Source organism: Phocoena sinus, chromosome 3, assembly GCF_008692025.1.
Source record: "Phocoena sinus isolate mPhoSin1 chromosome 3, mPhoSin1.pri, whole genome shotgun sequence".
In the NCBI taxonomy this organism is placed as follows: domain Eukaryota; kingdom Metazoa; phylum Chordata; class Mammalia; order Artiodactyla; family Phocoenidae; genus Phocoena; species Phocoena sinus.
The window spans coordinates 12,205,636-12,233,180 of NC_045765.1; the positions used below are offsets into that span (position 1 = coordinate 12,205,636).

The 27,545-nt window shown below is 52.5% G+C and overlaps 1 protein-coding gene and 1 pseudogene across 1 annotated transcript; one reads left to right on the forward strand and one right to left on the reverse strand.

Moving 5' to 3' along the window:
* Window positions 1-147: 147 nt before the first annotated feature.
* MAP1S (microtubule associated protein 1S) lies at window positions 148-27,545 on the reverse strand. The gene is made up of 7 exons (XM_032628122.1): window positions 27,408-27,545; window positions 26,072-26,173; window positions 24,520-24,602; window positions 23,351-23,491; window positions 20,396-22,751; window positions 1,365-1,600; window positions 148-386 (listed from the first exon to the last, which is right to left on the reverse strand). The coding sequence occupies exons 1-7, from the start codon at window positions 27,430-27,432 to the stop codon at window positions 231-233; spliced, it is 3,099 nt and encodes a 1,032-aa protein (XP_032484013.1). The 5' UTR covers window positions 27,433-27,545; the 3' UTR covers window positions 148-230.
* Window positions 5,168-6,087, forward strand: LOC116751790 (annotated as a pseudogene).

Below are 27,545 nucleotides of genomic sequence, written 5' to 3' on the forward strand. Positions count from 1 at the left end.
TGGAAGCCAGAGCATGCCTGACCTGGAGGCTACTGGGAACTCCACAGAAGCTGTCTCCCCCCAGAACTGGGGACCCACATGGCAGCAATGACCGCGCGGAGTCCTGCCAAGTCTCCTGCCGGCAGAAGGAACTGAGGCCACAGCCGCGCAGAGTACCTGTTTTATTTCTGACACAGGTGCACCTCAGGACGGCGGCGGACTTGGGGCGGGGGGTGGTGCTGGGGGTGGGGCTAGAACTCCACCTTGCAGGCGGGGAAGGCCTCGTCCTGCATGGACACAGTGCTGTTGCTGCCCAGCACCGTGATGCCCAGCGCCTGGTGCCGGGCGTGCGTCTCCTCATACCACTCGTGCATCGCCACCGAATCGAAGGTGGGGATCAGGGTCACCTGTGGGTGGGACAGATGGACCAACGGTGAGGGGGAGCGCCCTCTGCCCTCCCGGCCCAGCCCCGAGGCATCTGAGGCCCCTCTTCTCTGACCGTGTTTGTCTCCGCCTCCATTACCTCTCGCCTGGATGTCTGCAGCCGGCGGCCGGCCTGTCCCCGAAGTCCCTTCTCCTTCTCACGGCACCCAAAGGACCCTTTCACAACCCAGGAGACCGGACCACTCTTCTGCGAATTCTTCTCCATGCTTCCCGCCCACCCCCACCACTGCCATCTCCCCCTGTTCTCTTGCCCAGGTCTCCCTCCAGCTCCCTGAATACACTAAGCTTGCTCCCGCCACTGGCCTTCGCCCACGCTGTGCCGTCTGCCCGGGACGCTCCCTCGCAGCTGCTCCTACCTCGGAGCTGCTCCGTAAGCTGCGTGCAAGGCTGGGTGTCAGCTCACTCACAGGCTGAGTGGGCGGCCAGGTACCTGGAGGCTCCTTCTATCCAAATTCGCCTCACCCTTCAAGGCTCTATTTCAAGGCTTCCCATGGGGACAACCCCAGCCCTCAGGGTCAATTCTCAACGTTCTTAGCTGTGTAGACACCACACATCTCACCTATTCCTCCTGGCTGATTCTCATAACATTACGGAGGTTCATTGCCAGGGGTCAGGCGAGGTGATCAAACCAGCCCCACCCTGCGACCTCACCCAGGTTTGCTGCAGACGGAAGTGGATGTAACAGGAACAGAGTCCCGAGAGCTGGGTGGCACTCCTGCATTTGACCTCATTGCCGCATGGCCTTGGGGACATGGCTTAGTCTCTCTGAGCCCCACTCCCTCCTTGGATGCGGGTGAAGGTCACACCAACCTCACAGGACAGGGTGGGCTCAGCAGGAAGACACCGGGAAGCGCTGACCCTGCTCAGTGGCAAGAGCTTGGGCAATGTCCCAGTGACATTTGCTGTCATCGAGACTGTCTCACACCCGGGTCGTCACGCACCTGGAGGTCACGGTCCCACAGCTGCTTGCCAGCCAGAAGCGCATCCAAGACAGCCCGCATGCCCTCTTCCTTGTGCTGGTCCTGGCCACTGATGACGTAGCAGAGCGCACGCACCCTCCGGAAGAACTCCTTGTCCACCAGGCGGGCACTGCCCCCGCTGGGCAAGTAGGCCAGGTCGAGGTAGACGGGGGAGCTCGGCGGGGCCAGTGACCCTCCTGGCCGACTGCCAGCTGACCCTGTGGGTAGGGATGGGGTCAGTCGTGAGCTCTGGGGACAGGGAGGGGCTGAGACCCAGGGCCCAGGACAAGGCTCCCAGCTCCACCTGCACCTCTCTGAGTGGCTCCCTCCCTGGCAGGAAGCCTGATCTCCGTTTTATGGTTGACAAGCTCTCCCTGGCTTGTCCTGCAAACACCCCAGCCAACCCCTCAGTGCCTGGACACTCCCTGGCCAGTCCCTGGACACAGACATCCCCAGGGCCTGAGGGAGGGGGCAGCCAGGGAGGGCTCCCTGGAAGAGGGGGTTTTAGAGCTTGAGTTCCTAAAGCAGCAGTACCTGGAATTCTCAGCAGCATCCACCTGTTTAGTTACTCAAGGGGAGCCAATCGGGCATTTATCAAACTCTCCTGGGCACCGCCCCCTGGGGACATGGCAGTGACCAAAACAAACAAAAATCCCTGCCCTCAAGGTTGACAGGGAGCCAGAGTGGGTGTAGGAAGGAGAGCTGAGAGAGGGTGATGCAGGCTGGGCAGCCTGGATGGAGCTGGGGCAGCTGCTCTCAGGGCCTTGTCCATGCCCTGAACCCAAAGCCTGTGCAAGGGGGACAAGGCCACCATTCCTGGGCCAGTGAACTCATCAACTGATTGAGGACGTAGCCAGGTCTTGGCCACAGGAAGCCTGCCAGGTGTTTGGTGTCTTAAGATCATAAACGTTGCCCAGTGCAGGGTGTGGGCCCAGAAGGCTGCTGGGGCATTTGCAGAATGAATGAAATCCCCAGCTTTGGGCAAGTAGCGCCCCTCACTCATAACTGGGGACAGTGGTGTCGAGGACCCTGAGTGGTGCCCCAGGAAGGGAAAGCCACCGTGGCTGTGGAAGGCAAGAGGGGGACAGGAGCAGCAGAGGCAGCACAGCAAAGCGAAGGCAAAGGGAATGTGGACGGAAGCCATGGGGCGGGAGGACAGGGGTAGAGCAGGGACTGGCAAGCTATGGCCTGTGGGCCAAATATGGCAACTGCCTGCTTCTGGAAATACAGTTTTACTAGAACACCCACTGAGTACTTACTGAGCTGTTTTTGTGCTACGACACCTAGCTGAGTGAGTAGCTAGCTGAGTAGCTGAGAGAGAGACCATCTGTCCTACAAAGCTGAAAATGTTTACCCTCTGGCCCTTTAAGACAGGCTTTGCTGACACTAATGTCGATGGTTGGTTTATCAGAAGCAGTGGGAGCAGGAGACCCTGAGTGGCCAAGACTGTGGCCTTTGGAAAGAGGTCAAATGCCCAGGAAGAGAAGGTCTCAGATGATCCCCAGCCTCCGGGTGCCAGCCTTGCCCATGGGCCCTAGGGGCCACCCTCTCTCTCTCCCTGCCACTGTGCTGGGAGCCCCTGACCTGCCAAAGGTCACAAGGGCCCATCAGATGCCTCTCTTGGAATCTGCCCAGGAAAGACAAGAAGTGGGGGCTCAGGGGGGCGCTGAGGCTAGAAGACAATCAAGAGACCAGGGTGGCCAGGAGCTGAGGACAAGCCACATGGGGAGAGAAGCTGGAGATGCCTGTCGGCTCCCGGAGGGCAGGACCACCCCAGGCAACTAGAATAGGGCTCAGTCCAGAGCAAGCACTCAGTGAACATGACCTGGAGTTATTTATGACTGTCATCGTTGTCGCTGCTTTCTCACCAGCCCTCTCTTGGTAATTCTAGACCTGCTCTGACTGATGCAGTGGCCACCAAGCACTGGAACGTGGTGTGAGCCAAGAATGCTGGGAGTGCAAAACACGCACCAGGCTCCCAGGATGTAGTGTGGAAAGAGAAAAGGGAACTATCTAGTAATATTTTATATTGATTACATGCTGAAATGTCATTTTGATATAGTAGTATGCGGGAAAGAATGAACACAGCAGGATTCTGGGACGATGGCACAGTAGGAAGCTCCAAGAATCTGCTCCCTGTCTAGATAGCTGCGCTGGCAGCCCCTCAGCATAAGTCTGAAGCAACTTACATGGGACTTAAAGGACTGGAAATTTTTTCTTCCCTTCTTCCCCCTTCATTTTTTTTCTTTTTCCCCTTTCGGGAGCCAAACATTTAAGCACTAGGACACTCAAAAGCAACTACTATACAGGGGAATTTAGAAAGCAACCACAGATGCCCAGCAAAAGGTACAGGATCAGAAAAGACATGAGAACACCCTAAGTTTACACCACAGACTGATCCCCAGCATAGAGACAGCTCACAATAATCAAAGGAAAGAGCCACAGCAAACCCTGGGCAAGGGGAAATTTTGGATCTCAAGTTATCACATTATTAGATTCAAATGTACAGTTTTCAATTAAAAAAAAATCACAAGGTACATAAACAGGAAAGTATGGCCCAGTGAAAGGAAAAAAATTTAACAGAAACTGTCCTTAAGGGAGACCAAATGGTGGACTCACCGAAGACTTAAAAAACAGTCCTAAAGATACTCAAAGAACTAAAGGAAGATGTGGGAAAAGCCAAGAAAACAATGTATGGAAAAAATACAAATATCAATAAGGAGATAGAAAACATAAGAGTAAACGAAAAGAAATTCTGGAGCTGGAAAGTATAATAACTGAAATGAAAAATTCACTAGAAAGATTCCACTCAAGGTTTGAACAAGCAGAAGAATCAGTGGTCTTGATGACAGGGCAATGGAAATTATTGAGTCTGAGGAACAGAAAGAGAAATAATTGAAGAAAGTGAACAGAGCCTAGGGGACCTATGGGATACTATCAAGAGGACCAACATACACATGATGGGAGTCTCAGAAGAAAAAAGAGAGAGAAAGGGGCAGAAAGATTATTTCAAGAAATAATGGCCAAAATCTTCTTATATTTAATGAAAGACATGAACATAAACATCTAAGAAACTCCATGAGCCCCAAATAGGATAAATTCAAAGAGAACCAGACTGAGACACATGATAAGCAAATTGTTCAAAGATAAAGAGAATCTTTTTGTGGGAAAGAAGTGATAAAGCGGATGTTTATAGCTATAAACACTTTTATTAATATCTCAGATCAACAGCCTAACTTTACAACTTAAGGAACTGAAAAAAGAAGAAAAGTAAATCCAAAGCTAGCAGAAGGAAGGAAATAATAAAGATTAGAGCAAAGATTTTAAGAATAGAGAGTAGAAAAACGACACAGAAGATCAGCAAACCCAAAAGTTGGTTCTTTGAAAAGATTAACAAAATTGGCCAATCTTTAGTTAGATTGACTAAGAAAGAAAAAGAGCGAGAGAGAAGGGTCAAGGGAACCGGGAGTGGCCGGCGGGCGGGAGGCGGCGGCAGGTGCCCATCGTCCGGCGGGAGTTGTGCGGAAGCCCCGCACCTCCCCGCGCCCTTCACCTACTCCAGGGGCGCGCGGCCCAATGGGCCAGTGCAGAGGGTCTCCTGGAGGCCGTGTGCCCGGAACCGCCCGTGGGGCTTGGGCGCGGCGCGGGGTCGCGCTCCCCAGCTCCTTCCACTCCCGCTGGGAGCTGGCTGCGGGCGAGGGAGCTGGCTGCGGGCGAGGGCGCTGGGGCGCGCGGCGGGCGGGGAGGGGGGGCCCGGAGGCAGCGGGGGAGGGGCTCGGGCCACCATGGACGACAAAGCATTCAACAAGGAGCTGGACCAGTGGGTCGAGCAGCTGAACGAGTGTAAACAACTTAACGAGAACCAGGCTAAGGAAATTTTAACAAAAGAATCAAATGCGCAAGAGGTCCGTTGTCCTGTTACCGTCTGTGGAGATGTGCATGGTCAATTCCATGATCTTATGGAACTCTATAGAATCGGTGGGAAATCACCAGATACAAACTATTCATGGTGACTATGTAGACAGAGGTTATTATTCTGTGGAGACTCTGACTCTTCTTGTGGCATTAAAGGTGCGTTATCCAGAACATATTACAATATCGAGAGGAAACCACGAAAGCCGACAAACTACCCAAGTATATGGCTTTGATGATGAATGTCTGTGAAAGTATGGAAATGCCAATGTTTGGAAATACTTTACAGATCTGTTTGATTATCTGCCACTTACAGCTTTAGCAGATGTACAGATATTCTGCCTCCATGGTGGCCTTTCCCCATCCATAGATACACTGGATCATAGAAGAGCCTTGGATCGTTTACAAGAAGTTCCACATGAGGGCCCAACATGTGATCCGTTATGGTCAGATCCAGGTGACCGTGGTGGGTGGGGTATTTCACCACTCGGGGCTGGCTACACATCTGGACAAGATATTTCTGAAACATTTAACCATGCCAGTGGTCTCACACTGGCTTCTCATGCTCACCAACTTGTAATGGAGGGATACAATTGGTGTCACGATCGGAACGTGGTTACCATTTTCAGTGCACCCAACGATAATTAAGTTATCGTTGTGGGCACCAGGCTGCTATCATGGAATTAGATGACACTTTGAAGTATTCCTTCCTTCAGTTTGACCCAGCACCTCATCGTGGAGAGCCTCATGTGACCCAGTGCACCCCAGACTACTTTCTGTAAATTCCTCCTGGGAAAACCTGCCTTTGTATGTAGAAGTACACCTGGCTTTTAAATATATATATATATATATATATATATATAATATATACATTTAAAAACAAAACAAAAAAAGCAACAGTAATCTATGTGCTTCTGTAACAAAATGAGATCTGTCTTGGCATTAAACCATATCATGGACCAAACTGTGCCATACTAATGATGAGCATTTAGCACAACTTGAGAGTGAAATTAGTTCAACACTATGTTCTAGATCGGCCAGTCTTAACAGTTTGCCTGCTGTATTTGTAGTAACCGCTTTCCTTGGGGCTGTTCAAGCAAAAAAGGTAACTAACTCCATCTCCTTTTGCACTTACTTGGAGATTTTAGTTAGAGTGTTTAACTGGCATGGATTAATAGGGTTGGATTTTTATTTTTAAGAAAAATTCATAAAGCTGACTTCCACTTAATTCATTACCGTTTATTTTATTGAAATGTATAATTAACTGAAAAATTCTTGGGCATACGTTGTCATAACATTTAAAGAGATTTCCCTTCATTTAAACTAAATTACTATTTTATGTTGATCTGCATATTTCTGTATATTTGTCATGACAGTGCTTGCATTCTATTTGGTGTACTGAGCAAATAAACTTTCCATTTTAAACAAACAAACAAAACAAAATGAAAAAGAGAAGCCTCAAATTAGTAAGATCAGAAAGTGGAGATGTTACTACCAATCTACAGAAATAAAAAGCATTATGAGAGTACTATGAACAATTATGCACCAACAAACTGGATCACTTAGAAGAGATGTACAAATTCCTAGAAACACAAAACCTACCAAGACTGACTCACAAAGAAATAGAAAATCTGCATAGACTTATAAATAGTAAGGAGATTGGATCAGTAATCAAAACCTCTGGGGCTTCACTGGGTTTCTACTAAACATTTAAAGAAGAATCATTAGAAAGGAAAAAGGAAAGTTATCTCTGTTCACAGATGATATAATGTTATGTGTAGAAAATCCTAAAGATTCCACACACAAAAAAGAAACCTGTTAGAACTAACAGATGAATTCAGAAAATAGCTGGATACAATATTAACACACAAAAAAAACAATTGCATTTCTATATGCTAACAGTGAACAATTCAACAAGGAAATTAAGAAAACAATTCCATTTACAATAGCATAAAAAGAATGAGATACTTAGGAATCAACTTAAAAAGGAGGTAAAATATTTGTACACGAAAACTACAAAACACTACTGAAAGAAACTAAAGAGAACATAAATTAATGGAAAGATATCCCATGTTCATGGATTGGAAGACTTAAATATTATGTCACCACTACCCAAAGTGATCTACAGATTCGATGCAATTCCTATCAAAATCCCAGTGATTTTTTTTTTTTTTTTGCAGACATAGAAAAAATACATTCTGAAATTCATATGGAAGCTCACTGGAATCCCAAGGAGCCAAGGAAACCTTGAAAAAGAAGAACAAAGTAGGAGGACTTACATTTCCTGATTCCTAAAATTACTACAACGCTATAGTAATCAAGGCAATGTGGTACTAGTATCAAGATAGACATACAGATCAATGGAATAAAATAGAGAGCCCAGAAATAAACTGTCACACATATGGTCAAATGATTTGTGACAAGGGTGCCAAGAACATTCAATGGGGAAAGGGCAGTCTTTTCAGCAAATGGCCCTGGGAAACTGGATATCAACATGCAAAAGAATGAAGTTCAATGCTTATTTAGCACCATATCCAACAATTAACTCAAAAAGCAAAATATGACAGTTAAAACTATAAAATTCTTAAAAGAAAACATAAGGCAAAAGCTTCATGACACTGGATTTGGCAATGACACCAAAAGCACAGGCAACAAAAGAAAAAGGAGACACACTCAACTTTATGAAAATCAAAAACTTTTGTGCATCAAAGGACACTATCAACAGAGTAACAAGGCAAGTCACAGAATGGGAGAAAATATTTACAAATCATTATCTGATAAGGGATTAATATCCAGAATATATAGAGAACTATCACAACCTAACCACAAAAAGACAAACCACCTGACTCAAAAATGGGCAAAGGACATTTCTAAAAAGATATACAGGGCTTCCCTGGTGGCACAGTGGTTGAGAGTCCGCCTGCCGATGCAGAGGACACGGGTTCGTGCCCCGGTCTGGGAAGATCCCACATGCTGCGGAGCGGCTAGGCCCGTGAGCCATGGCCGCTGAGCCTGCGCGTCCGGAGCCTGAGCTCTGCAATGGGAGAGGCCACAACAGTGAGAGGCCCGTGTACCGCAAAAAAAAAAAAAAAAAGATATACAAATGTCCAACAAGCACATGAAAAGGTGCTCAACATCACTAATCATTAGTGAAATGCAAATCAAAACCACAGTGAGATACCACCTCACACCCATTAGGATGGCTACTATCAAAAGGCCATAAAATAGGGCTTCCCTGGTGGCGCGGTGGTTGAGAGTCCGCCTGCCGATACAGGGGACACGGGTTCGTGCCCCGGTCCGGGAAAATCCCACATGCCGTGGAGCGGCTGGGCCCATAAGCCATGGCCGCTGAGCCTGCGCGTCCGGAGCCTGTGCTCCGCAACCAGAGGGGCCACAACAGTGAGAGGCCCGTGTACCGCAAAAAAAAAAAAAAAGCCATAAAATAACAAGTGATGGCAAGGATGTGGAGAAAGTGGAACCCTTGTGCACTGTTGGTGGAACGTAAAATGGTACAGCCACTGTGGAAAACAGTACGGCAGTTCCTCAAGAAATTAAAAATAGAATCACCATAAGATCCAGCAATCCCACTTCTGAGTATATACACCAAATTTGAAAGCAAGGGTCTCAAAAAGGTATTTGTACATCCAGGTTCATAGCAGCATTATTCACAATAGCCAAAAGGTGGAAACAACTCAAGTATCTAACAATGGATGAATGGATAAACAATATGTGGTCCATCCATATGATGGAATACTATTCAGTCTTAAAAAAGGAAGTTCTGACACATGCTACAAAATGAATAAAGCATGAGGACAACAGCCAAGTTGAAGAAGTCAGTTACAAAAAACCCCAAATACTATATGATTCCCCTTATATGATGTCCCTAGAGTAGTAAATTCAGAGACACAAAGTAGAATGGTAGTTGCCACGGGCTGGGGACAGGGAGGAATGGGGAGTTAGTGTTTAAAGGGGACAGAGTTTCAGTTCCACAAGATGAAAGAAGTTCTGGAGATGGATGGTGGTGATAGTTGTACGACAACATGAATGTACTTAATGCTATTGAACTGTGCACTTAAAAATGGCTTAAGGTAGTCAATTTTTTTTTTTTTTTTTTTTTTTTTTTGCGGTACGCGGGCCTCTCATTGTTGCGGCCTCTCCTGTTGCGGAGCGCAGGCTCAGCGGCCATGGCTCACGGGCCCAGCCGCTCTGCGGCGTGTGGGATCTTCCCGGACTGGGGCACGAATCTGTGTCCCCTGCATCAGCAGGCGGACTCTCAATCACTGCGCCACCAGGGGAGCCCAAGGTAGTCAATTTTATGTTACATTAATTTTAGCACAATTTTTAAAAATTGAAAAAAAAAAAAAAAAAAAGCACAGCAAGCCCAAGACTGCTACCCTTAGAAAGCTGACAGGTTGGCCCTTGGCTGCCTTCTGGGAACTTGGATTTCAGAAGGGTTCCCACCATTTCCGAAATTCCAGACTCCCCAGGAAGGGGTGAGCAAGTGTACAGCATAAACTACATTGCTGTACAAGCAGTGTAGGCATGGTGAGCCACTCTTCTTATCATTTGGGAAATGGTGGGAACCCTTCCAAATATATATATAAAATCTGATCATTCTCAGATGTATTTGGTCTTTATCCACAGTTCCCGCCTCACACCTCCTAAAACCCTTAGCATTTTCTGATCAGTAAGAGCAATGGGAGCATCTTTTGTTACAATACTTGGTTTCTTGTCCTCAGTTCCTGAAACCACTTCAGGGCCATAAAAGTGAAATGAGTGTCTGTTACTCAAAACAAGCCCTTTCCAACACAAGGTTTCTGCTACTGAAGGAGACTTTGGATCCCACCCCAGGGTGGGGGCTGGTTGTCAGGAGAACCAATCATATGATTAAGAGGTTGAAACTTTCAGTCTTGCCCTTTGATTTTGGGGGAGGGGAGAGGGCTTGAGGTTGAATCAATGGCCATTGGCCAATAATTTAGTCAATTACAACTATGTAATGAAGCCTCCATAAAAGCCCCAAAGGACAGCTTTTGGCCCTTTTTCAGAGAGCTTCCACGTCAGGGAACCAGAGTGCTTCTACGTGCCACTGTGTGGGGCCCCAAGCTCCCTGAGGACATCAGTCAGATCCCTCGTTTGGGACCTCATCCTATGTATCTCTTCAACTGATTGTTGATTTGTATCCTTTAACAGTGTTTTATATGTAATAAATGAGTAATCTAGGGAGTAAATGGGTTCTTCCTGAGTTCTGTAAGCTGCACTAGCAAATTAACCAAACCCAAGGAGGGGGTCATGGGAACCTCTGATTTATAGCTAGTCAGTGAGAAGCACAGGTAACAAACTAGACTTGCGATTGGCATCCTGAGTTGCAGGAGGTCACCAGAACCCCCGGTTTGCGGCCAGTTGGTCAGAAGCACAGGTAGAAACCTGGGCTTGTGACTGGCATCTGACGTGGAGGGTGGTCTTGTGGGACTGAGCCCTTTACCTGTGGTATGTGATTCTATCTCTGGGTAGAGAGTGTCAGAATTGATTTGAATTCCTCGACGCCCTGCTGGCATCCAAGAATTGCTTGTTGGTGTGGGGAAACCTACACACAGACACACACACAGTGGAACTGGGTCCAGGAACCCTTTTTGGTTGGTGTCAGGAGTGGGATTTGCTAGAATGACCCTGGCTTACAGAAACATGTGGTTTGTTTTTTGTTTTTTTGTGTGTGTGTGTGTGTGTGTGTGTGTGTGGTACGCGGGCCTCTCACTGTTGTGGCCTCTCCCGTTGCGGAGCACAGGCTCCGGACGCGCAGGCTCAGCGGCCATGGCTCACAGGCCCAGCTGCTCCTCAGCATGTGGGATCTTCCCGGACCGGGGCACGAACCCGTGTCGCCTGCATCGGCAGGCAGACTCTCAACCACTGCGCCACCAGGGAAGCCCCGAAACGTGTTTTTTTAAAGAGAAAGGATAAAAGGGTGGGGAATGAGCAAACGCTGATCCCCAGATAGCTACCTAGTCACCCACAGTATGAAACTGCAGCTCTCTGCAATCAGTTACTAAAGGTAGAAGTTACCAACGGAATGTAGTAATGGTAGTAGACCCAACACCCAAGGAGTTGGCTCACTGGATATATAAGGAAATGCAAAATAATAAGCAGCATGCTGAATACAGTTTCCTGGTTATTGTTATCTCTATTAGCCAAAATGAAAGTTAAAAAATGTGCTCACTCAGGTCTTGATGTTGAACCAAGTTCAGATTTGGGTAGATCTGAGGTTTGGTCATTAGCCTCAAAGCCGCCCAGAGAGGGAAAAATTATGCAGGGGCATCAGGAAATACCTCTAAGGTCTCTGGTCACCAAGGTAGTTAATGTAGGGGGAGGGCAAAACCAAGAAACAACTAAAACCAGGAGACAGAGTGTAAAGAAATGGACTCACTTTGTGGACTGGTATCATCAGTTTCCTGAAGAACCTTTACCAAAATGGATCGTGAGAGTAACCAATTTGGGGGCTGTGTCTTTGGTTTTGAAGGCTGCAGAGTAGAAGAGCACATCTGGGTTGATGCAGGACCCGAAGCTCACTACTGAACAATCACAGATTGTTCCAGACACACAGGAGGTTATCCCCGAAGGAATAACCAGCCTGGCAGACTGGATAAACACCACTGAAAAGTGTGTTTATCCTGAGAAGGGGGGACTGCCCAACTCACCCCATAAATGCCAAGTGGGACACCCCAGATGAAGCAGCTGAAATGCTTCCTATGCAAGCCATGTGGGATTAGCTTTATAACTGGGACATTCACCCACTGAATATGCCTGTTACCCAGGTTTTGGTAAATGCTGTGATTAACGGGACCCTTGTTGCATGGGCACCCCATGGAACTTTACTGCTACAAAACTGAACAACAGTTCTAGAAGCCTTATCAGATCTGCTATTCAGCTTCTCTGATGACACCAAGAACATTAGAGTAATTAAGAAAACGGGGAGAGACAAAGGGGAGAGTCGAGGGACTTGACCGAGTGGAGTGGTAATCTTCAGATGGCTGTCGAAACGTAGAAAGAATAAAGCAGACACTGATAGAGTTGAAACAGGTGAGACTGAGCAGGACCCTGTGGGGCTCCTGGACATGGAAGCCTTTCTGTGTACCCCATTCCTTGTTTGTAGGGGACAGACTCCAGCCTCCGTGACCTTCCCGGAGTCCCAAAGGGCAGATTCAAACAGTTGCTAATCAGGGAAGGGAGGGGGATGCAGAGACAAGGGAGGGGCAGCCAAGAAACAATAGGGCAGCCTTGGGGCAGGGGCTCGTTCCACCTTAAGGAATACATATTAACAATACCTTTGAGCTCTTTACAGAAATAAAACCCCCAACAAATGGAAGATGTCAGCATTATTCATCCCAGAGAACAGCATCTGAGGCCAGATGAAAGGAACCAGAGAAGCTCATCAAGAGATTACCTGAGACCGGATTAAAGGAGTATAGGGTCGCCCCCCCCGCCCCCCCCCCCCCCCCCCCCCCCCCCCCCCCCCCCCCCCCCCCCCCCCCCCCCCCCCCCCCCCCCCCCCCCCCCCCCCCCCCCCCCCCCCCCCCCCCCCCCCCCCCCCCCCCCCCCCCCCCCCGCTCACACACCTTAATCTTATCAACAACCCACCCTTGAACCACTGTTACAAAACTCACCAAATCCCCCCTGGGTTGGGGGACAGTTTTTCAGGGGCATGAGCCCACTGTGCCCCACTCTGCCTGGCAAAGCAATGAGGTTGTTCTTTTTTTTAAAAGCTATTCTTTTCTAATTCACCCAAAACTCTCCCTGCAAGATTCGACGCAGCACTGGTTCACAGAAGCTGAGTTTTCGGCAACAGATGCAGCACTAGCAGAGATTGGGTGGACCAGTGCGGCCCCCAACGTTTTGTTAAAGGGCCCCAAACAAGTCCACTATTTACTCTAGTTTGGAGGGATTTCAAAAGCCAGGAGGCAAAGATTACAATGAGAAACCTGACCAGGAATCCCCTGCGGGTGAGGACTAGGAAGATTAATGAAGATAAAGACTGAAGCAGAGGCCAGGATCTTCTGGCTCCACCCCGGGGGTGGGGACCCAAGGCCATCTGCACAGGCGTGGAGAAAACAGCCAGGAGAGGAAGGAGACCTTCCCAGGATTCCTAGATACAGGAGCCCAAAGCACTGTGATTCCAACACCTGTTGGTGAAGTCTTGGGGGGGGGGGGGGGGGCTAAAGTTAGACTGGAAGGTTAGATTTGGAGGAACTGGAGATGCAAACGTTGATGGGATGAAGGTGCACATTGGGATGAAAACTGGGGTGAGTGGACAGATTTTGTGTGAGGTGGTCACATCTCCTTTACCTGACTGTATTACTGGGATGGAGACTATGGCTGACTGGGGATTGCCTCCCCTACTTAATATTGTAAAGCAGAGGCCTGTAAGTCCGCCCTCCGGCCACTTTTAATTGGGGACGCCAGATGGGAGCCGCTAGAACTGCCCGAGCACACACAGGTGGCTAACATAGAGTGATCTAGAACGCCTGGTGGACAAAAAGAGACGACCACTTTAATTCATGATATGCTAGAAGCTGGAGTGTGGGTACCCACGAATTCACTGTACCATAGCTTTGTGCGGCCTGGGGAAAAGACGGATGGTTCATGGAGACTAACTGTAGACTATCGAGACTTAAACCAAGTTGTACCACCTATCGGCTCAGCCGTTCCGGACACACAGAAAATGCAAGGAGGCTGCTACTCAGTGAGTGACCTCGTAAATGCTTTCTTCCCTGTTTTGATCTCAGAAAAGAGCCAGCAGCAGTTGGCCTTCACATGGGAAGGATCCCAATTTACCTTTCTTGCGCTGCAACAGAGGTATCTGAACCCACTGGCTTACTGTTGTGATTTGGTCAGAAGGGACGTGGACTTGATGCGGGTCGCCAGTGTAATCATACACTATACTGACGGCGTTACGGTGATAGCGGAAACCAAAGAGCAGGCTAGGACTGATGTGAGTGCAACAGGGACGCACATGACCAACTGGGGTGGGTTAATAAATCCAGCACTGGTTCCCAGGCCTGCCCGAACAGTCAAATTCTTAGGAAGAACCTGGGCAGGGGCCACCTGGGATATTCCACAAGAGACTAAAAATAAACCGCTGTCACTGTCCTCCCCAGGACCAAACAAGAAGCCCAGCGTTTGGCTGGCTGACTTGGATTTTCATCTGGGAATGTTGCTTCCACCTGGAAGACTACCCGAAAGAAAGCTCTGAGTTAGGGACCCGAACGAGAGCAGCTTGTGTCTGAATCACAAACGGTGGCAGCCCTCTCAACTTGGCCGTTGGGCCCTGCCGACCCCCCACTCAGGTATGATTTGGGAAGTGTCGGCCATACTCTGTACACTCTGCAGACTGGAGCTTCGGGCAAAAGCCCACGAGCACCTCCCAGCAGTGACCACTGGGATTTTGGACCAGAAAATTCCAAGATGCTGCCGCCCATACACAGTATTTGAGACCATTAGCAGCCTGTGACTGGGCATTAACTGAGATCACCTCGATTACTGATGGACATAAAATAATCATGAAACCTGAGATGCCCATAATGTCTTGGGTGATGTTGGAGAAACACTCCAATGAACGCAGTGCCCAGAAGTGTTCCATGATAAAAAGAGAAATGGTTCATCCGAGAGCACGCTGCCAGGGTAATGCGGGGAGGCACCCACTGGGTCATGTGCACGTAGCCTCTTTTCCTCTAGGACCGACTTTGGAGCCACCTGAGGAGCGGCTGAAACTGACTGGCGCATTACACGGCCTTGCCCTATGGACGGCTCTCAACTGAACCACAAAGCGCGCTTGCTTTATGGACGGCAGTTTCAAGATGAATGGATAATAACCTGCTTGGAAGGCGGCTGCATTAAGACCAGGGGATGGCGAGACTCTGGAGGCAGCAAGAACAAATGGGCTCAGTGGGCTGAACTGCACGCTGCTTTCCTAGCAGTGGTGGAAGAATTGAGCAACGGTAAAAGCCCCTATGTTTGGGTTTTTACTCCTGGGCCGCAGCCCATGGCGTGGCCGTGTGGTCCGGCAGATGGGCAACGGAAACCTGGACTATTAAAGGGACGCCTGCATGGGGCGCGGCCTTATGGAAATCACTCTGGGAATTTAAGGGGCGTGTTAAAGTAGGACCTGACAATGCCCACCAGAAGAACCCCTCCCAGGTTCGGAAGGTCACTGAACCATCAAGTGAACATTTTGGGAGGGCGGTCCATGAATGAGTCGGCATGGGGAGAGGGCTGCAGCAATGCAGAGCCCCACACATAGCCGGCAAGTGGATTACATTGGACCAAAGCCAGTAGCCCTGGGGCTGGGGGCTATAAATGAGCCCTAACAGGAAGAGACACCCTGCACTGGGTTTGCATACCTGATGGTAGATGCAAAATGCTCAAAATACTGTAAGATTGGAACAGAAAATACTGTAACAATGTGAGCCACTGAGTTACATTTCTTCGCACCAAGGGGTGCACTTTACAGCCCATACAGTCCAACAGTGGCAAGAGATTTCACACCAGATGTGTTGCCTATCATCCTCAGAGTAATGGTTTAATAGAAAACTGGAATGGGCGGCTGAAGCATTTGCTGTCTAAAACCAGGGGAGATAACAGGCTTGAGAGGCTGGCTTACACACCGTCACGAGCATGTGCTCACACTCAACATGAGCGGGGCTGAGGGCGGGTCCCCACTGGATAGATTCCTCCGCTTTTCTGGGGGTGTGGCCAAGTCGGGGTGGGGGAGGATGCTGATGCGACTGTATAACTCTTCCCTGCATCACAGCAACTTTTTTTTTTTCTTCTCCTACTCGATGCAGTGGTCCCAGAACCAGGGATGCAACTGTGGGGGGCCAGCAGCAGGGATGATTCCTAAGCAAGAAACTGGTAACTATACCTTTAAACCTTTATGTCAGAATTCCTAAGGGCCTGATGGGCCCGGAATGTGCCTTCACCCGCCTCTGGCAAAGCTGGTGCTGACGGCACGCTGCCTAGCAGTTGCAAGAGCCCACTGGTTCTGTACCTGTGTAACCCTACTCTAGGTGAGCGGCAGTGGACGGGACAGGGGAGACACCTGCCAGCCTAGTTTCCTGGCAGCAATCTGGACCAGCACGGTGGCCAAACTCACGTCCCTCCCAAGAGTGGAAAAGTGTGGGTAAAGATAAATGACAAATGGAGAGGAAGAATAACAGCTGACGGTAAAGGGATGAATAAGTGGGTTATGCAATGAGGGAAATCCAACATTTTATTAACACCTGGAGAGAGCCTCAGAGCAAGAGAATAATAGAATCTCTTAACAGAAGCATACCAGATGCCCAGCAGGCTGAAGCTAGTTTGCTGAGATCAGCCCTGATTTGGGGACCTGATAAGACTGAACAGCAGCCTGCACACCTGAATGGCATGGCTCTGGAAAGACATTCTGGTCGTGAGATATATTAACGAACAGGACCAACTGTTAAAAGATTAAATGGAATTCTAGCGATGCGCCTGTGTCTTCTGACTCCCATTTTTCGGGCTACTACAAAGGATAACATTTGGGAACTGTTTCCTACTGGGACTTCAAACTGTGTGGTGTATAGCTCCCAGCAGACCGATCTATGTGATCACTGTGTAATTACAGATCGTGACAATCAATTGCTTAGAAAGGTCCCTGGTTATGATGGACGAAATATAATGGCCGCATGCCGAGCATGGGAGGGTGTGCTGTCCACGAGCACATGTCATCTGTTTTTGTGGATGGAAAACGATTCATCAAACTAGGGAAGAACAGTGGGTCCCTGATGGGATTAAAGCAGTGGGCATCACATGGTCGCTCAAGTTCCCCTGGGGTACAGCCCTACCAGAGACAAGGCAGGCCACAGGAAGCCTCATGGCATACTCAAACTAAATTAAATTACATCTAGGTGTGCTTGCCACGCATCTAAGCCTAGTCTAGGGGGGCCCAAAATTTTGGGGTGCAAAACATGCACCCTATCTGCACCCAGGCCATTAGTATACAATAGCAACAAGGTCTCTGGTGGATTCAACAACACTGGCCCACAAGCCAGAAAGAGCCTTAGGGTAAATAGGTGCTAGTAGGTATCCTAGGACAAGTGAAATTTGCTTTTAATGAGGAGTGGCATTCAGAGGAAAAAGATTAATTAGAATAGGCAGACTAGGGGGAGTTCTCTTCCAGGTGGAAGGCGAAGGATGGGAGCCAGCCTGGAAAGAGAATGAGGTTTTAGCAAAGTGGGTCAGGCAGACTGCCAATAATGCTGGATATGCTAGAACTAGCACTGGGACCCAACAAGGCCTCTTGACTATTTAAATACATATGCAGGCTGAAGTGGCCACGGGGCAGTGGCCCTCAATCCTAGCTGCCGAGGCTCAGGGGCGCACACACCTATGGGAATGTTACGGCCCTCCAAGCTTATGGAAGTTCTCTGGGGACATTTATAATTTACACAGATGCACCCTGACTGCTCGCACCTCCAGTAAAGCTAGAAATAAAATATACCCTGCAGCACAGTTAGTTGGGATAGGAATATTCTAAATACAACTCGTGTCCTCCCCACAGAAGGGAGGTGGGCCCTGCGATACAACACACAATGGAAATCAGACTCAGTACAAGCTCGTGAACTTGTCCCTAGTTACCTTGGAATCCGGAGCTAACTGAATCGTGGCCAGTGGTCACGACCTCTGTCCTTAATACCGTCTGGTATACGGGCAAAGGCAGATTCTGTTGGGAAGGCAAACTGAACACGTCTGTAGCTCTTACCAATTTGTTGTGTAATGAAAATGAATCGTACGGTAACCATATTTCGATACGGTGTAGCGCTGTCGCTGGTAAGATTCAACTACCTCATGTAAATGAGTCTTATGGTAACACTGATACTGATGATCAAATGTATTGACAGCCTGAGTTAAAGCCTCCTCCGGAGGTAATACCTGTGGAAAATGACTGGCCTGAGGAAGACCAGGATAGCTAATCACCAGCTGATTTCTGTGCTGAATAGTTCTGCACAAATTGATCGTAAGGTACAAGTAGCAAATGACGTTTCTCTAAATCGATCCCGGGACTTCCCTGGTGGCGCAGTGGTTAAGAATCCACCTGCCAATGCAGGGGACACAGGTTTCGAACCCTGGTCCGGGAAGATCCCACATGCCGCGGATCAACTAAGCCCGTGCGTCACAACTACTGAGCCTGCACTCTACAGCCCGCAAGCCCCAACTACTGAGCCCACGTGCCACAACTACTGAAGCCCACAGGCCTAGAGCCCGTGCTCTGCAACAAGAGAAGCCACCACAATGAGAAGCCCACGCACCGCAACGAAGAGTAGCACCCCCCACCCCGCTCGCCGCAACTAGAGAAAGCCTCCACACAGCAACGAAGACCCAACGCAGCCAAAAATCCACCAATCCATCCATCCCTACCCCACACAGCTTCTCCAAATGTCTGGCCTATTTATGTCGGTACTATTGCTACATCTGTTCTAATAAACGCGACCCCAAATATAAGTGCTGTGATAGGTATGATTGCTTTGCTGTAAGGGATCTGTTCCACCAGGGGGTGGACTGCAGTACTGTGATTTATAAGAAATACATATGGTCATTCTCAGATATATTTGGTCCTTCATCCACAGTTCCTGGCTCACAGCTCCCAAAACCCTTGGAATTTTCTGATCAGTGTGAGCAATGGGAGCATCTTTGTTATATTTGGTCTCTAGTCCTCAGTTCCAGAAAACACTTTAGGGCCAAAAGGGTGAAATGGGTGTCTTGTTATTAATAAGAAGCCCTTTTCCATCACAACCGGGTTTATGTTAATGAAGGTGACTTTGGATTCCCACCCCAGGGTGGGGGCTTGTTGCCAGGAGAACCAACCTTGTGATTAGCGGGTCAGAATTTTCAGTCTTGCGTCCTGACTCCTGGGCAGGGGAGAGGGGCCTCAGGTTGAGTCACTCGCCATTGGCCAATGATTTAGTCAATCATAACTATGTAGTGAAGCCTCCAGAAAAGCCTCAAAAGGCCGCTTTTTGGCCCTTTTACAGAAAGCTTCCACACCAGGGAACCAGAACGCTTTGTGCTACCATGCAGGGTCCCAAACTTCATGAGGACATAAGATCCCTTGTTTGGGACCTCACCCTATGTATTTCTTCATCTGGTTGTTAATTTGTATCCTTTAAGAGCCTTTTATACTAAATTGGTCATCTAGTGAGTAAACGGGTTTTCCCGGGTTTTGTCAGCAGCTCTGCCAAATTAATCAAACCAGAGGAGGGGGGCATGGGAACCTCCGATTTACAACCAGTTGGTCAGAAGCACGGGTAACAGCCTGGACTTGTGACTGGCACCTGAAGTGGAGGGTGCTCGGGGGACGGAGCCCTTTACCTGTGGAATGTGATTCTGCCTCTGGGTAGACGGTGTCAGAATTGCGGCCAACTGCGGGACACCGGGCTGGTGTCCAAGAATTGGATGCTGGAAACCTTTCCAGTGTACGTGTGAGGTAGAGGGTGCCTGCACGACCAGCCCCAATAGAAACTCCGGGCCCTGAGTCTCTAAGGAGCTTCCCTGATTGACGGCACTTCACACGTGTTGTCACAGCTTGGAGCTCAGGGAACAAAGCACATGATATGTGACTCCACTGGGACGAGGCTTCCAGAAGCTTGTGCCTGCTTTCCCTGGGACTCCCCCCCATGTCTTTTGCTTTTGCTGATCCTGCTCTGTATCTTTTTGTTGTAATAAACTTATGAGTATGACCACACACCGAGTCCTCCTAGGCAATCATCCAACCTGGGGGTGATCTTGGGACCCTCCACACAAATGAGTTTAACAAAATATAATATTGAAGTTAATTTCACCTGTTTCTTTTTGCGTAGAGTGGCTACTGGAAAATTCACCACGATGGATGTTGCTCACATTACATTTCCGTTGACGGTACTGCTTGAGCACCTTGGAATTGCAAGTGCTTAAAGAGTCAGGCCAGAGCTTCCATTTTATCGGAGAAACTGAGGCCCAGAGAGGGCGGTGCGTATGGCTGAGACCACACAGCAAGCGGGGAACAGGAGGACTTGGGCAGGGAACCCACTGCAGGACTTCAGCCCCCAGGTACTTACCGGATGGACCTCGAGTGGTTGTCTTGGGGACTGAGGGCTTTCTGGCCAGGGGTGTCCGACCTCCTTTGTCACTAGGCTCGCTCCGGGCGCTGAGTGGCCGACTGGCCCGGTCCCCACTGGCCAGCCCCTTGGTCTTGGCAGCAGTCACTGGAGTGGCTTTGGGGGCAGTGGTGCCACGGTTGGGGCGGGTAAGGGGCTTCCGGGTATGGCCGAGGCCCTCTCTCAGCCGCGCCTGCTCAGGAGGCAGCATCTCAGGGTCCACCATGCAGATACTAGGTGGGGTGGGCAGTGGCGGGGGTATCTTGAGTGGGTCAGGCAGTGGGTCGTGGCGAGGGGCCCCAAAGCCCTCTGTGTCCTCATCTGAGTCCGCAGTGCCAGGGGCGGCAGGCAGGGGGTCCGAGTCAGACAGGGTAGGCAGGGACTCGCTGACGGATGTGGGTGGTGTCTCCTCCACTCCTGGAGCACCCGCCCGCTCCTGGGACCGGGCACTACTGTCATTGGAGCTGCCGGGGGACACAGGTGCCGGCGCCATGGGCACAGCCTTGCGGTGCTCAAACTCACAGGGTGATACCAGGCACAGGTCCACGTCGTGTGGGGAGGCCGAGCGGAGCACCCGAGGGCCACAGAGTGGGAGGCTCAACCCGGCTTCACTTGCAGCGGCAGCTGGTGGCGGTAGCACCTGCTCAAAGGACACCGACAGGGACTCGTCCACCTCTGTGGAGTGTGGGGAGCCCACCTCAGCAGGCAGCGAGGGGGTGGTCACTGTGGGGGACGCATCCGGCCCCGGCTCCCCACCCCGCAGCGGGCTCAGTGACAGTGGCCCGCTGCTCTCAGTTGGGCCCTGGTGGGCTCCAGCGGGTGAGGGTGTGCACGGCTCGGGGGTGCTGGTGGCCAACAGCAGCTCCAGGGTCTTCTCCTCCAAGCTGCCGCCCTCCTCCCCGGCTGGGCTCAGCCCCAATTCCAGGCTGCTCTCCTGGCTGGGCGTGGCCACCAGCCGGGGGGCTGGGGAGCCGCAGGCCTCCGTGGCGGGGCTGGCCTCTCTGCACCGGAAGCTAGGTGGGCTGCGGGGCCCATTCTCTGCTGGTGGGACACCTGGGCGGGGTGTGTTGGGTGCTTTGCGGGGCTTGGGAGCCACCTGGGCACCTGCTTTCTTGCCACTGACCACAGCGGAGGCTGCCCGCCGTACCTCCCGGGATTGGGTCCGAGGGGCGCTCGGCTTGGGGTCCTTCTTCACCTCCCGGGGGGGCCTGGCTTCTTTCTCAGCCTTGCGAGGGGCCTCAGCCCGCGGTGGCTCCTTCTGGGCCACCCCGGGGCGCTCCTGGGCGGGCCTGGAGGGTGCCGTCGTCCGGCCCTCTCTCCTCAAACTGTCCCGGGAGCCCACGCTTTCCTTGCTCTCAGCTCGCCGAGGCCCCGCCAGGTCCTGAGGGGTCACCACAGGCTCCCGCAAGAACCCCAAGTGCTGCAGGCGGACCAGGCCATCCAGGAGGCGGGCGGGTGGCGTGCAGCCAGGGAACAGCACGCGCACCACCTTCTCGGAGGGGCCCGCGGGGTGCCACACCAGCAGGGCACACACAGAGGCCAGCGTGTGGTCAGTGGTGGCCGAGGGCGGGTGCAGCACGTACATGTCCAGCCGGCCCACGCCCATCTTTTGGAAGAGCACAGTGGGCTCGGCCGGCAGCGGCCCACGGTTCAGAGGCAGGGGGGTGATGCCCAGCCGGGCCAGGAGGCTCAGGGCCAGCTCTGCCTCATCCTCCCCGCGTACCAGCCGCGAGGCGGCTGCACGGGCATTGAGGAACACGATGCCCAGGTTGGGGGAGATCAGCCTGCGCAGCCGGTCATCCCCAGAGCCCCCGCCAGCGGCTGCCTCATCACGCTCCGCCAGCTTGCGCCGCAGCAGACTGTTGAGGCCGGGGAGGCTGTCAGCGCCCGCGTGGGTCACCAGCACGGCGTCCACCCGGTCCAGGTGCCGCACCAGCTTCCAGAAGCTTGACTTGGGGTTGGAGCCACCATTAACCAGCACGGTGAAGCCATTGACGGCGAAGAAGGCAGCATCCCCCAGGCCACCAGGGAAGATGTAGCAGCAGGGCCGGGCGAGCCTGAGGAAGCCCACGGAGGCCGGAGGCTCGAGCAGCTCAAAGGGGGACGGCGGCTCCAGCGACTCGGCCACATACTCCAGGAACTCACGCAGGCCCTCAGAAGCCGGAAGCTGCACTGGAGGGTTCAACCGCAGCTGGAGCACGCCCTGGAGGCCGGGCACTTCGGGTGCCAGCTGGGCCCAGTCACCAAAGGTCGGGCAGGTGATGGTGAGCTTGGGTGGGTCTGCAGGCGGGGGTGTGGAGGCCAGGAGATCCCGGATCTATAGAGGGTGGAATGGTTAAGGGGTCACCTGGAGCCAGACGACACCCAGCCCCTTGGGAAAACTAAGACCCTTTGCCTGCCCTTGTCACCCTCAGGACAAAAACCCAGCCTTCCCCACATCCCAGAAGGGCCCATCACCACCTGTCCACCTCTACCCTCCCCCACCCTCTCTCACTCTCCCTGCCCCAGGGCCTTTGCACTTGCTGTTCTCAACTCCTAAAGCACAGCATCCTCCAGAGAGACCTTCTACACTCACCCCACCACCACCCCTGTGTACTGGTTCTTATCAAACCAAACATGGTTTGCCAGTTTTTTGCTCATTTTGCCCCACCCAGACTAAGGGATTCAGAAGGGACCCCCATTCAGATGGGACCTAGAATCTGCAGTGCCACTTGAAGACTCTGAGACATCTGCTGACCTACAGGCCCACACACTGCAGTGGGTCATGGGACTGGGCCCAGGAGGAAGACACGCCACCACCATTATTCCACAGAGGAGGAAGGGACGATGCTCAGGGGGACAGCAGGTCATTGGAGCCACTCAGCCCAGTGGGGACGAGTCAGGCTTCAGAGGCAGGATGGTGAGGGGGTGGCTTACCTCTTTGTCCCCCAGGACCTGGAGGAAGTGGCGGGGTGAGAAGCCTCCTGTCTGGAGCAGTAGCTCTCCTGTCTCCTCCAGGCAGGGCCCAGCCAGCACCAGCAGCTTGTGAGAGGCAGGGTCCAGGAGAAGGTTCCGGAGCTGAGGGAGAGGGAGAGTGTTCAAGGCCCTATTCTGTGCAGTGAGATAGTCAGCACCCCTCTTTGGGGTGGTCCCCAGCCCCTAATCTATATATACCACCCCACTCCTGTGCCCATGACGGCCTGGCCAGTACTAAACTAGAAGCCGGGACTGCAGCCTGTAGGCCTCCAGTCGGGCTCGACCCCCTATCCCTGCTCCCAACTCCTGCTCATTCTACAAAGCCCAGCTCCGGTGCCCCCTCCTCCTGGAAGCCCTGCACACCCTTTCTGGGCTCCCTGAAGCCCACCTCTCCCTCTGGCCCAGCCCCAGTGCCATGGGGAAGAGGGGCCTGTGTCTGGCTCTGTCTCCTCGAGCCCCTTCAGGGAGCATTTTTTTTTTTTTGCGGTACGCGGGCCTCTCACTGTTGTGGCCTCTCCCATTGCGGAGCACAGGCTCCAGACGCGCAGGCTCAGCGGCCATGGCTCACGGGCCCAGCCGCTCCGCGGCATGTGGGATCTTCCTGGACTGGGCCACGAACCCGCATCCCCTGCATCGGCAGGCAGACTCTCAACCACTGCGCCACCAGGGAAGCCCCAGGGAGCATTTTTGATCAGAGGAATCAACTCGTACAAGAGTATCTAGAGGGGTGTCCCGGGGCTCTATCTTGTTCATCTTTCTCATGGGAAATTGAGAGAAGAGCACAGATGTCCACAAGCTAGAAGTATTAAGTCAGTTCAGACAATTAGCGGGGCCCAGCCCAAAGGAACGCACGGGACGCAAACATCGGTTGGGTTCTGCCCTCCCACCTCCAGCCCTTCCCTATCTCATTCCTTCCTCCCAAACTCCAGCCTTTTCTGATTCCACCCGCTCCCCCCATCAGCTCTGAGGAGGGAATAAATCGAGGCTGGAGTCATCGGGGGAGACTTCGCTGCTGCTGGGCGTCAAGAAGAGGATTTCAGGCAGCATGAAGGCAAGGACACGTGAGGTGAGGCCAGGGGATGGCGCTCGTCCCAGCAGCCCGCTCCCCCCAGGAGCCTACCCTTCCCTACCTCGTCACACAGGGACTTGTCTGATGGATTCAGGAGGACCAGCGTCTCCAGGGTGTCTCCACGGTGGTGCAGGCTCCGCTGGCCTGTGGGGGAACCGGGCCCTGTGAGTTTAGGGCTGAGCCACATGTGTGGGGGTCAGCCTGTGACAAGGTCAAACCCTGCCTCACTGTGTAACCCCAGGCGGCCATGAGCCCCTCCAGGACTCCGCTTCCCAGGACCCCCAGCCAGAGGGTCATCCAGGGATTAACAGGCATGTGGTAAAGCTGCAGGTCAGGATGAGGCAAGAACAGGAAACCACCTTGGCAGGCCTCACGCTGGAAACAAGGCCTCCACTGCTGGCAGGGCCCAATTCACAGCTCTCAGCCCTGCGGGGGATGCCACTGTCACCCTCATTTTATAATCAAGGAGCCTGAGCCCAGGGAGGGAGGGTACACCAGGAAAAGGGCACAACATGGGCAAGGGCCCTGCGGCAGGACTGAGCTCTCTGTGTCTGAGGATCAGGAAGGGGCAGGTGGGGCTGCAGCGAGGGGCAGCAGGAGGGAGCCGAGGGCAGGGAGGCCTCATGGGCCACGGAGAGGGGAGTGGGGTTGATTCTGGGATCCAAACCCTCGTCCGTCCCCCAGAGACCAGATGTGTTTCAAATATGCAGCACCCAGCCTGGGTCTGGAGAGGCAAGGACCCTCTACTGCTGGTTACCCTTTATCAGTTTATCACGGGCTTCTTATCATGTGCGGCTATTGCCCCATTCAGGTGGGGAAATTAAGGCACAGAGAGGGGAAGTGGCTGCCAAGGCCACACAAAGCGGATGGCATTTCCAGCTCCCCCAAATGGTGAGGGTCAGGAAGCCACCCAGAACCACTGGGACAATGAGGCGACGGACACTTCCTTCCTCTCCTGCAGCGGCCTGGAGGTGACTCAACAGGCTGGCTGAGGCAAGGGAGAGCTGCAGGCAACACCCAGGCCCTGCCCAGCAGCTGCTCTGTTCACCCTGGTCACCCCAGAATCCCCAGGGAGCCACGGGACATGTGGGGCTGGCCCAGGAACCCCAACTCCCTCCTCGATCTTGCTTTCTCAGGTCCCCATCTATTGAGCATCTCCTGTGTACCTGGCCCTGTGAAGGAATCACAGGCATAAACCAGACATAGTCCCTGCCACACCAGGCCTACACTCCACCCTCCAGTCCCGCTCAGCAGCCCCTCACTTTCCAAATGTCCTGTCCCTTTGACTGGGCCCTTCCTTCCACTCTCCACACCAGCCCCAGCTGCTTTTCATCCAAAAAGACCCTCCTCAGAGGTCTCCCTGTCCCCCACACCTCACTGGGGACAAAAACACAAGTTCTTGCCTTGTGGGTTGCTGATGACCAAAGGAAGTGAGTGCTGGCTCAGGGCCTGCCCCTGCTCTGTACTCAGTAGATCTCAGTTGTGTTATTACTGTTGCTGGTTACAGCCATCCCCTGATCCCCATGCCTGGCATATAGTTGGCACTCAAAGAACACCTGTCCACTGAATGAGCAGAAGGGGAGAGCTGGGGCATGCAGGGTCCCCAGCCTCACCTTTCACAATGCTGGAAAAGGTGGCCGAGTGACGTGACACAAAGACCTTGAGCTGCTCATCGAGGCTGCAGACGCCAGGGTCAATGTCCCCACGACCGGATGCTGTGTGGGGAGACGGGGGAAGGAGGTAGGAATCAGCTGGGCTTCCCAGCTCCCAGAATACTTCAATAACTAGCGGATGGCTGGTGAAGGCCGCCACAGGCCCCTCCCCACAACCTGCCCCTGCACATGACGGCCTGGAAATTCAGAACCATCCAATGTGCCTTTGGAGCCCGCTGCATCCACCCTCAAGGAACCCAAAGTATAAATCAGGCATTTTACAGAGAAGACTCAGGACATCAGAAAGAAAGTCCCGGCCTCCTAAACAGTCATCTTGTCCCCTCCGTCATCCTCCCACCCCCACCACAGGTTTCACTGTTCCTCAGCCCTGCCAGGCACAGTTCCCATCTCCGAGCCTTCGCGTGAGCTGTTCCCACTGCCCAGAGATCCTTCTCCCCACCCTTCAGGTCCTCTCAGCCCTTTGCATCCTCTGAACACTCCTGTAACCATTTGAGCTTAAAACTTGGTCCATCTCCTCACTCACTTTGGTACCCGCCCCCCAACCAGAGCCATTAGTCCTGTGAGGGCAGGACTGAGCCTGCCCATGGTCCCCACGCTATCCCTGATGCCCTGTGGGGTGACATTCCTTAATCCTGTGAACCAAGATGTTTGCTGCTGTCCCATTTTACTGGCCACGGACGGCAGGCCCTGCCGATCTGAGAGACGGGGGATGGATGAATGCCCTCCAATCACGGTTCGGGGTGCACCACGCCTGCCGGTCCCACCGTGCCAAGTGGCTGCAGGTTAACCTTGCAGGTGCACCTATGACTCATATTCCCAGGTGCCAAATCCCTTGAGCAGGCAGCACCCGCCCACACCCCAATTAGCAGTTCCTCATGGAGCTGCGGAAAGTAGGCCCTGGAGCTCCAGGCCCAGCCTCCCCATCCCTGCTCCTCCCTCCAGGACTTCCAGGCTGCTAAGGCCCAGAGGATTCGAGGAGGCCCGGAGGGCGGGAAGCGGAGCCCGTTGCCAGGCTGCCCAATCGCGTGGGTCCCAAAGCCTGGGCCGTATCCCCTCCGCGGTCTGCACCCGCTCGAGGCAGAGCAGCCCAGCCAAACCCGAACGCTGTTTCCTCTGCGGCACGCACGGGCTCTGCCTGCGCCCTGTGCCTAACGGTAAGGGGACAGGGGCACCGGGGCCCCCGGATCCAGCCGCCCCCGGCCCCATCCCCCGGCCCTTAGGCCGAGATGCGCCGCCGCGCCCGCCTCCCCGACACCGCGTTCCCGGGCCGGCCCGACCTCGTTCAAGCTCCTCCAGCACATAGGCTAGCAGCCCGGGGCACCCACACTCGCCGCCCACCACGAGCAGCAGTGAACTGGGCGCCTCCACCGACCCGGGCCCTGCAGCCGAAACCGCCATCTTCGCGCCGGGCAGA

Excerpts from the sequence above, each read along its gene's own strand:
- MAP1S (XM_032628122.1), bottom strand. The coding sequence starts at position 27,432 with ATGTGCTGGAGGAGCTTGAACGAGG. Across the intron at positions 23,492-24,519 it reads ACAAGTCCCTGTGTGACGAG|CTCCGGAACCTTCTCCTGGA; the intron begins GTAGGGAAGGGT and ends CCTCTCCCTCAG. Across the intron at positions 1,601-20,395 it reads AACCACTCGAGGTCCATCCG|GGTCAGCTGGCAGTCGGCCA; the intron begins GTAAGTACCTGG and ends CCCTACCCACAG.